This window comes from Cynara cardunculus (assembly GCF_001531365.2).
Source record: "Cynara cardunculus var. scolymus isolate 2C chromosome LG 16, CcrdV1, whole genome shotgun sequence".
In the NCBI taxonomy this organism is placed as follows: Eukaryota; Viridiplantae; Streptophyta; class Magnoliopsida; order Asterales; family Asteraceae; genus Cynara; species Cynara cardunculus.
Genome location: NC_037543.1, coordinates 18,950,321 through 18,961,539, shown reverse-complemented (window position 1 = coordinate 18,961,539; position 11,219 = coordinate 18,950,321). Strand labels below are relative to the sequence as shown.

Here is an 11,219-nt window from a genome sequence, read left to right as displayed (position 1 = left end):
AGACTAAAATTTTGTTTGTCAATATCGTATGGTCTAATTGATATAGATATCTTATTCGAGTTAGGAGGTAAGAGTTTAATCTTAAGATGATATTTATGATATATTGAAGTATTCAAAATTTTGGAATGTTTAAATGGTATCAGAGTCGATCCTTGTACCATCAAGATGGTGGAGAGAACCTCATCATGATGAGTCCTCAAGGGGGTGTTTGTAACATCTTAGACAAATTTCACATCACCGATTACAGAGAGGATTTAAAGGTTTGACAAGGATGTTAGAAATTTAAGCGAGACTGTTTTAACAAACCATCCCATATGGATAAAACAGTAGATTTGTGACCTTATAATCTTAAAAATCTGGACTACCGGGAACTTTCACCATTGTCGATTTCAATAATAATGTTTGAAAGGGTTTTTACGAAAGGAGCATGTTTGAAAAAATACTTGACTTGCTGCATAAAACTCCCCCTAGAAGCTTACTGGATAAGCTATTTTTTATATCATCAAGCACTACTTAACAGTCACGTATATAGCTGACTGAATAAGCTGAGAATCCTATTGAACTTGTTAAGTTGCTAACAAACACGCCAGACGGAGTAATATAATCTCTACTAACGTATCAAATGGATACAAATAACTTTTCACATTTTCAAGAAAGTTATAGTAAAAATTTCTCGGCTGAACAGACCGTATGTCGCTATAGATCTAAAACAACATCTAGTCACTCTACAAACTCAAATGGAGACGTTGTCGTTCAGGACAAACATCGAGATGTACAAGTAATAGTGTTTTCGTGGTACAAAAATCTTTGCGACTTAATCGCAAACGACATCGGAGTAGAATGCAATTGTTCTCCTTGTGCAGTCTTTAACACCAAGCAATTCCACATCAAAAACTTCAAACTGTTTTGAACTAAAGAATGTAGAAGGCCCAACCTACAAACACAACACAATTTTGACTTTTTTTTAGAGTCAAACCTAATGCTTCTCAAATTTAAGCTCTTCTATTGTACTACATGATGTATGATGTCCTATAATCACAAATTTGATCTGGATACTGAAAGCATCTCCAACAGCTATGATAAAGTAGAGATTATGTAGATCTATGAGTTTTTTTTGCTCCAAAAACTATGATACTATAATGTATGCAAAAATACAGAAAAGAAGAGAAAGATGGTGGAGACATTGAACTTAAATGTTTAAAAGAAAGAAATAATATTTTATTAAATGTATTGAATATTTTAATAAGTAATTAATGTTGGAATCTCTAAAATAGAGTAGCTATTGGAGTTGGATGTAATTTTTTTAGAGATTTTGAGTTTTGATACTCTGTTTTAGAAAAATTACAGAGTATCTGTTGGAGACGCTCAAAAAATATCATCGGATTCCTGAGAAGACGCAAAATGTTATTGCTATGATTTTTGGAAGTTGCTCCAGATATAGAGAATGCTACATTCTCTATTATCACTTTATCCCTTTTGGAAATGGGTTTGGAGAATCTGTTAGAGCCTAATTTCATCTAAAAATCTTTAAAATCTCTATTTTCTCCGTTATAGCAAATATGTCCAAGATGCTCTAAGAATCAAAGCTCAAAGCAATGGACGGACGGGCTCAATAACCTTCATGTCAACTAAAACCAAATGTTACTTTTTTTTTAGGTAACTGTAGGTATCCGTGCCAGCTTACACGCACCAACTAATCCTCCGACCACAAATGGCCTGGTGACACCTCCATGGCCACAAGGGATTTGGCAGCGCTTGGATCCGAACCAAGGGAAGTGAGATTTCAACTACATCCCCATAACCTTAATTGGTGCACCACAACTCAAGTGGTTACTAAAACCAAGTTATTAATGGTCCATAACGAAGGACTCAAAAGGATTGTCAATTCTAACTTACAAATGATATGGGACGGGATGCTAAAACGATAGTAGCAAATAAATCAGGAAACTCACCGGAGGTCCAAGTTCCGGAGGGATGATAATTCTCCTCTTTCCACCAGGTTTCATGTCTTTTATACCTTCTTCAAATCCTGTGTCAACTCTCTTTGTTACTCGACATGCACCAGAACAATTTTGACCGTAGTAAAAAAATACACCACCCCCTTCCTAAAAAAGAGTCAATGTTGACTTCTAAGTATCAGAGGGGCTGTTTGACGCATCTGAATGGATTTGGAAAGTCATCAAGTAGAAGACTCAATATTTCGATTCTAAATGTAAAATGTCAAATGATGTAACACCCTAGGTCAATCGTACCAGATATTGTCCGCTTTATTAACACCTAGACTCACGGTTTTAAAATGCGTTTTATAGAGGTATCATGTCACTATAAGGCAACCTTTGTTCCCTTCCCAAACTGATGTGGGATCTCACAAATGATTTGTTTTCTTTAACTTCAAAATTGAATTTGAGAAGTTCCACTTCAATACTTTTGAGTTTTGAGAGTGTCAAATGAGTTGTTTTTTGTCCTTTAAAATTGGATTTAAGAAGTAATATGTTAACTTTTGTGTCGATATTTGAAATTTGAGTATTATTTGACTTTCAAGTGTCAAAAGCAAAATCTTTTCTTGGGACGGATGAGTGAAAGTGAAATATGAAACGCTCACCTGGGACCAATGCGTTGGTACCCATTCGTATTTTGGCAGGAGAACCTTGTTGGTAACTGCTATCGATACGACGACCAGATTCATTGTAGCCAATATAGTGAAAAGTCACCTGCAAACAGAACTTCACCGTTATGACCTATGAATGAAGAAAAATGGAAGGTGTTTAAACTAATGATAGATTCCAAAGAAACACCGTTGTGCTACTTGGGACAAAGGATAGGTATGCGTACATCCTACCCCCAAACCCCATCTTTGGATGAGATATTTTGGGTTCGTTTAGTTTGGTTAGATTCCTATGATTAAGCAAAACGAACCGGAAGGTGGAGCTGATCAGGAAGGTAGATGCAAATATTCCTAGATTTGTGGAAATCATTGTAATGACTTTTTTCCATGTTCACTGGTGTTGCTTACTTCAAACTCGCTTTTCTTGTCTCAAATTCTTCTTTTGGAAGGGACATCCCATGTTACGTCCAGACTAATCCCGACAAATTGCAACTGTAAGACATCAGCCCGGATAAACTCAGTGGCCACAATTGTTGTGGACGCCTGGAATCTAACCGAGACAGATGGGATATTCCACCACATCCCCCTGGGCCTCAACCACTACACCACAACCCTTGCAGTTTGAAGTTGCAAGTTTGCAACCAAAATTTTCCTATATGTTCTCTCTTTCCTACGAAAGCTAAAACAATTGATTCTACATGCAAATCAAGCATTCCGGACTATAGCTCAAATGTTCAAATACCATTCCACCACGGAAATATACAGGGAAAGAATTTTCAAAGAACTCCAAGTTTCAAGTTAAAAATAATTGAAGTGGCACAATCTAAAGAAAGCGATGGAGAAGTAGCAGAAAAACCTGCTGACCAGACTTTGGGAAGTCACCGGTACCAACTTCGAAATCGCGGTATATAAGTCCAGAACCGCTCTTTATGTAGTTGTTTGATGCCACAACCTTAACCTCGAATCCTGAATCATAGTCCAGAAGATAACTGTCAACATTGGAAGTTCGTTCAAGTCTTTGGAACTAACAGTCAATGTGTTGGGAAATTTTTCAAAATAGTATAAAAGTTTTATTTATTTTGGGCTGCATCTTAGGAAGAAGAGAAAACCAACACGATCAAGATCTACCGGAATACACGAAAAATGAGAAAAAAAGGACAAACCTTCTCGAACAAAACTTGGGAAATCATCTGGTGCATTGTTCTCTCTCTGTACCCTTTTATTTTGTTCAAGCAGGCGTTTTTCATCATATGGGTTCTTAACTTTTGTTTTCCCACTGGAGGGCAAAGTTGGAAACAAGCCTGATGAGATCAGAAACACAAGGAGTTGTCTCCGCTTTGAATACTCGATATTTCCATTCTGTTCTCTAGCCATGCATGAAATACTTTTCCTAAGAAACTAAACAATGTATTGAAAGAACAGAAAATACATAAGAAATTATTTGAAGTTTTTACCTTTCATCCTTCAAGTCACAATTTGAGCAACAATGGAGAAAATACTTCTTTTGAATGGAAATTCGTCCTAGGGTAGGAAAAGGTGTGATTGATCTATCTGCATATAACATGTTTTAAACAATTAAGTTTGGATAAGGTTCAGGGTTTAGGGTTTAGTCCGGTCCGGTCTCCACCGCAGAGAACATCAAAACATAAGCTTCAAAATGCATGTTTCTTTTCATGCAAACCTCGGTGGAGAACCTTATTAACATGAATATACATATGATAATCATACGCATATATCTCTCTCTAACAAAACAATCTCAAACAATTGGTTATGAAATGATAGTCAAAATACATTTTAAGTTGTAAATCCACATTCTGAGCTAACAACAGCAGCCAGGATCTTATATTCTAAATGACGTTCAAATATACCTTTGCATTCCCGATCTTGCCACCCTCCTCTTCCAAACAATGGGGAACATAAGTAACATAGAAACCATGCGAGTTTTACTAGACCACTGTACACTTTCTGGACCCTATAAATTCTACGAAGCTCGTGCCTAAGTTATATTCTACAATCTTGTTTCAGTTCCCTTTCTTACAACCATATTAGACTTAAAGATGTTACTTATTCCTTTCTGAAGTTAGATCTAACTTTTGACTTTTCAGGGCACACAAAACTGATAGAGTTGAGGACCTAGAGGCAAGGGTGGACCTATGAAGGACCTAGGGGGTCCCGTACACCAGCTCAACCGATTCCCGCAAGTAGAATTTTTCAGAGGTATTAAAGGTGCACACACTAAACTTTGAGGGGTGCTTCACAATATTAGAAAATACAAGGGACATCAACCAAAAAACTTAAAAAATCAACCAAAAAACTTAAAAATTCCCTCGAAATGGTGGTATTCGACTAAAAACACAGCAGGCTTACGCCTAAGTCAAAGTCTTGCGTCTTGCTCAAAAGGTCGATTTCATTTGGGACAATGTATTTTATTCCCCAAAAATCGACACAATTGACTTTCAACAGGTCAAACCACATTGACTTTTCCACAAGGATCAAACCACAACTTTACGGGCCTTTGATCCACCTTAAAGGTGCACATGTTCAGCTAAAATCCTAGGTCCACCACTGCCTAAAGGTAGACAAAGGTGCTATTACATGTTAAATATTATGATACAAATGATAAAAAGGTTAAACTTTCAGAAATTTAATGATGACAAGTATGAATTAAAAAAAAGCATTTGATTGTAATAGTTAAAGCACATCTCTAGTTCAGAAATATAAGTGGTACTCTATAACCTTTGAGTAGGATTATTTCTTCATGACTATGCAAAATCTAGGGTAGCAATATAATAACTCGATTAATGTAGTTCCTATAATAGTTTTTCCGGCTACCATTTCCACACCATACAACTTACTATGTTCGTCCTACTTTAAAATTGATTTGAATATGTTATATGTTACAATAAGTATATTTCTAGTAAATTTAATGCCAAATTGCACCAAAAAGAAACCAACTGATTTTCTAACTATGAAATTGAGATGAACTGTTTGAATTTTTCAAGATAAGTTTGATAACTGCATCAACTTCTATGACAAATTTAGGGCAAATTGACCAAAATGAAATCAACTTTGCTTCCGTTCCTAATCAGGGACCAACTTTCGAAGCTTCTCATTTTTGAGAAGCAAAATGAATCAACTTTGCTTTCATTATTATTTTGGGAACATGAATTTGCAAACTACCTCCCATTAATGAGGTGTTTGAAAGTTGGTTTCCCCAAAACGAAAGGATTTTTAAGTTGATTCCCTCATTCCCATGAGAGGAAAGAAAGCAAAGTTGGTTCATTTTGATCAACTTCCCTAAATTTCATCATAAAAGTTAATGCAGTTATCAAAATTAATCTTGAAAAGTCATACGATTCATCTCAATTTAATAGTTAATAACCAATCTATCTACCAAACAAGCTGAACCAGATCTTGGTTTGTAATGGAGGGAGCATAATCGAAATTTAATATCATTATATCTATAAAAAAAACTTAATTCAAATTGGAAGTCTTTCAGTTCAAATAAAAAACTTAATTTGCTTCAATGCTAATACCACCAAGTCACGTAACCAGAATCCCCAATTCCCAAGCATACCGTTTACATCTCCGATCAAGATTTCTCACACTAACAAAGTAAAGTTTATTCTTCAAGACTGAACAAAGGATTCTATTCAACCAAAACTACACGAATTGAACCGTTTCCACACATAATTTTTTAAAGGGTTCAACCTTAGAAATAAACTTTCTTTCAGACATTTCATCAGTCACTTGGCATACTTCTCGAAGAATTCAAGTTCAGACCATCAATAGCTGAGAGTGTGTGTGTGTGTGTGAGAGAGAGAGAGAGAGAGAGAGAGAGAGAAAGAGAGACTTGCATGGAAATGAGAAGGAAGGCTTGAGTTGAAGAGGTGGAGATGCGGGCATCAGCATACTGTAGAACTTGAACGCTATGGAGAAACACAGGGAGAAGGCGATAAGGCTTTTATTTGGCTCATCCTCAAACCATCAAAAATATTATTTTGGCCACTATATTTTTGTAGTATTTTCATTTTGACCACTAAAGTTTATACTTTCATAAATTCTGGACTACATCTTTTTAAAAAGGGTGAATTCATAAGGCAAAGCTTACATATTTTGATCTCTATGGCTTTATGACTATAGATCATCATTCTCAATAACTTAATAAGTATGGTTAATTATATTTTCTTAACAATATAATTGTTTATTATAATCTGCAAAAAAAAAAAGTAAAAATCAGTAACCAGACTTCATCATAGCATCTCAGATGTAATGATGTTTAAAACTAGGTCTGAACCGAACCTTTAATCAGTTCAATCGGTCATATGCTTTTGTTACAAATATGTTAACTGCTCCTAGACTAGAGTAACCGTTCCTACTCCTGAAATATATAACCAACCGTGTGTTTATACACATATATAATCATCCATATCTTGCTCAATGTCAAGATTTTATCATTGGAATCGTTATCCCCATTTCCTCGCCCTGATCTATGTCTATGAATGATAGGTCGGTACCCAAAAGAAAGTGATCGGTTTTGGTTTTCGTTCAAGGGCTTAATGAATCTTAGCCCAACAAGAAACATAGAATTACCGTCACTTTCGGTCAAAATAATCACACATGAAATGAGTAGTTTCGTAGTGAGCACAATGGGTGTGAATGGTTCAAATTCATTTGGTTTTTGCCAGAATCAAGAACCAAATCATTCTTAACGATTCCGAATTTATGAATACCAAATCATTCTTAACGATTCCGAATTTATGAATCATACCAAACTAGAAGTCGTCAAACCGACTCATTTAGTTTGATCCAACGGTTTAAAAAAATAAACTTGACTAAAAAACGACGACCCTGCAAAGATACAAGTTTTTGAAAACTAAGATTGGTGGATTATGGGGTTCGAAACAATATATGAACCGTAAATATTGTAACATGGTGAAACTCATAGAAGTATATTAATTACACACAACTTGGAAGTTCCAGATGGCCAAAAACCGTAAAAATACATTATAAAATTATTTAAAAATACATTTATTTATAAAATTATTTGAATTTTCGGGCCAGGCCGGGCCGGTCCATAGTCGGTCCCATAACCGGTCCCCGTCCCGGTCGGTCCCGGTCCCATGAAACTACCAAAAACCTCAACCGGTCTCGCTTTTCGGTCCCATAACCGGTCCTTACCGGTCCTGGTCCCGGGCCGGTCCTTTGTCGGTTATGGTCCCGGTCCTCCGGCGGTCCCGGGCCGGGCCGATTTGGCCATCTCTACTTGGAACTGATAAAAAGCTCATATGTTGTCTGTGTAGGTTTTTGTAACGTCCGCCCCATTTATATGAACTCACAATTTCACAAATCTCATTTTCGATCGACTTTGAACAATTTGTCATACAAATAGTTTATTTTCACAAAATAAATTTATTTCTTATTAAATATCACAGACATTATTATCAAATAAGTTACAATTATCACAAAAACGTACTTGTTTTCTATAACTCTTAGGGGCCGTTTACCAAACGCTTGTCCTGGTAAGTGTTTACCAAGTCACATTATTTTACCGGATGAATATGACAAGTACCAAGAATCTTACCCGGTAAGAGTGAAGGCAAGGACCGAGAGTCTTACCCGATAAGTGAGGGTGACAACTCTTACCATGGTTAGCACTTACCGGATAAATTATTGCATACGATACCGTTTTGGTAGACTAAAATCTTATCATGTATGTAAGTGCTAGTGTTGAATTTTACCAGTAAGCACTGTTGAACATCGGGTAAGCATTTGGTAAACGGCTCTTGATGTGTTAAAACTCAAATGATTTATGAACAAGAATCCGGATTCGTGTCTACATTTCTTTTTTTTTTATTGTTTTTTTATTTTTATTTGTTCTTAACTATTTTTCTTTGTCTTAATAAATTTATAAAAAACATATAAGTTAAAGTTCGGACAAAAAATATAAATTCATTATAATAAAAATATAATTAACTTTGTTTTATTGTTCGTTTCTTAAAAAAATTTATACTTTTTATTTATTATTTCTTTCATACGTTTAATTTTTGATTATTTCGTTTATGTTATTATGCTTAGATTAGTCTTCAACTACTTATATATTAAAATTAAAAATTAATTTAAAAATCATAAACTAATTATTTTCTTGTAGTTTAATAATATATATATATATATATATATTAAATTTATATTATAAGCTATAATTAAAGTTATTTATACTATTTATAAAGCATTTGATAAAAACTGTTAAAAACCATTTTTTATACACGGGGTATTGTTTATTGATGCATATGTAACTTCCCAAAATTTCCAATACTACAATATAACAGAATTAGTATCCCAAGATCAAACACTTACATTCCAGCGGAAATAAAATTTATAATCTTACAATTTATATCACTATCTAAACTTGCAATCTTGACGAACATACTTTGCTCGATATAACAATGACTTGATCTGCACATGTCATTCTTTGATGATAATCCTTATTTTTCTCTTTATCCAACTTTTCTTTTCAGTCTAATAACCGTCTGGGTGAAAAAGTTTTAAAAGAGTTTTGGGTGAGCCTTAGGCCCAGTGAATCCACGGTTTTCATGCATGAACAACAACTTTTAAAATAAACAATTTTCACGAAGCTTCATAAATTTAGCATGCCTTGATGAGAATAACACTTTTCACAATATAAATATATTATAGTGCGTGTCTACATCACAAAGCAACAACGTCATGGGAGATGTCTACCTCACACAGCATTACCTCGCAAACTCACACAGCATGTTCGCACTTACGGCTTAAACAAGCTCACAAAGCATGCTTGTCTTTACAAAATCATACCGTAGTACATCCCCATTGACACACAAATACACAAAACACATATTATAAAAATATCTCACTTTTCACACATATATAACGTATCAAAAATCTCGAGAAGCTTCAAACAACTTGTGGATAATAAAAAATAAGGCATGCAACCATTTTAAAAATAAATCACGTGTAACTTACCATACAGGTCATAACTGCAAACCGTTCCTCGAAGTTCCTCATGTTCTCCCAAAAAAATACATCAAACTTGTTGCACTTCACCAAATCATCCTCATCTTTCACCTCTCTTATACGAGTTTCATTCCCCGAGAATTTGTCATCTCTATGCTTGAGGACCTCCCCATATATATACTTAGTCATCAGCGGTTTCACAGAATATGAAACGATAAACCATAATTAATGGTCGTAGGTTTCATGACCATTGAGTTTACTGTCATTAAATTACAATTAATTTATATCTTTTTTTTGGTTATTACAGCATATTACTTAAAATTCAAGATTGCAAGTAATTTATGCGTAGGTACAACTTATTAAAGCTTCATGTTTGAATTCGTTGAACTAACTGCAGATAAACATAATCTTAGAGGATAAACATCTCATTTTAATTATAAAATAACAAAAATATAATTAGGATAATTATTGAGTTCTAACTAAATACTTAATTATTATCTTAAAAAAATATTTTATTAAATCAAAAATAAATTAATTCGTTTTTAAACTTCAATTAAAGTATAATAAAAAATTAAATTAAAAAAATTACACAAAAGGATTACTTTTAGATAGTTAATTCGATACTAATATCGCTTAATTTTTTTTTCCCAACATTTTATAATATCTTCAAATTTATATTTCATTCAAAAGTAAATTTTTTTTTTGTCAAAACCACATAAAATCGCATTATAACATCGATAGACCCAAAATATAAAACGAAAGATTAGAATCAAAATGTACATCGTTGAATTGTGCGGATACCCTTCTGGTATTTATAAATTAAATAATGAAATAAAAACCTTTATTTTTAGAGTTTTATTGCGATATTAATTTGTTGAGGTGGTAATGATGTGACATGAAAAACCGAAAAGTGAGGCTTTTGAGGGGTTATAATATATTTTTTTGTTATTTTTAAACGGATAACATCTGACATAGAATTTCGATGAAATTAATTTTTCTAAAGATGTTTACAAATTTCGTTTTCACCGGTTGTCAATCAACTTTTGTAGGTCTACTGGTTCTTTAAACAGAAACAAGATCAATTATGATCGTTTATTTCTAGTTTACGTAAGGTTTGGTATTGGAACATTGTATTAAAATGTAATACACTCTGTTTTTGTTCCTATTACATGTAACGATGTATCAAAATCATTATTTAATGTAACAGATTTAATAACCACTAAAATTCGTATTTTGAAACCAAATTTACTGATGAACTTATAAGATCATCCATCTATATAACGAACTTTAACACGTTTTAAAAAATAGTATTTTTAGAACGCCTGTTACATTAATTCTTGATCTTCATTCGGCGTTTTATATATATTAGAAGGGTACTCGAGCAATGCAGCGAGATACATCTTGATTTTAATATTTCATTTTATTTTTTATCTCAGTCGATGTTATAGTATGGTCTTATGTGATTATAAAAAAACGATGTTTTTATTTTTGAATAAAATATAAATTTGAAGATATCATAAAATTTTGACAAAAATATATCGATATTAGTATCAAATTAACTATTTAAAATTTCTATTTTTTGTGTAATTTTTTAATTCAATTTTTTTATTATAATTTAATT

At 33.5% G+C, this 11,219-nt stretch overlaps 1 protein-coding gene across 1 annotated transcript; it reads right to left on the bottom strand.

The window, feature by feature from the left end:
• Positions 1–589: 589 nt before the first annotated feature.
• Positions 590–6,578, bottom strand: LOC112499612 (peptidyl-prolyl cis-trans isomerase FKBP20-2, chloroplastic). Its single transcript, XM_025102922.1, has 7 exons — positions 6,463–6,578; positions 4,060–4,156; positions 3,769–3,971; positions 3,462–3,571; positions 2,603–2,711; positions 1,953–2,029; positions 590–934 (listed from the first exon to the last, which is right to left on the bottom strand). Exons 1-7 carry the CDS (start codon positions 6,515–6,517, stop codon positions 815–817), a joined length of 771 nt encoding a protein of 256 aa, XP_024958690.1. The 5' UTR covers positions 6,518–6,578; the 3' UTR covers positions 590–814.
• Positions 6,579–11,219: the final 4,641 nt, after the last annotated feature.

Coding starts and splice junctions, on each gene's coding strand:
- LOC112499612 (XM_025102922.1), bottom strand. CDS start 6,517: ATGCTGATGCCCGCATCTCCACCTCTTCAACTCAAGCCTTCCTTCTCA. Junction 4,157..6,462: donor GCCTTCCTTCTCATTTCCAT/GCAAGTCTCTCT, acceptor TGTTATATGCAG/ATAGATCAATCACACCTTTT. Junction 2,712..3,461: donor TCCCAAAGTCTGGTCAGCAG/GTTTTTCTGCTA, acceptor TTCTGTTTGCAG/GTGACTTTTCACTATATTGG.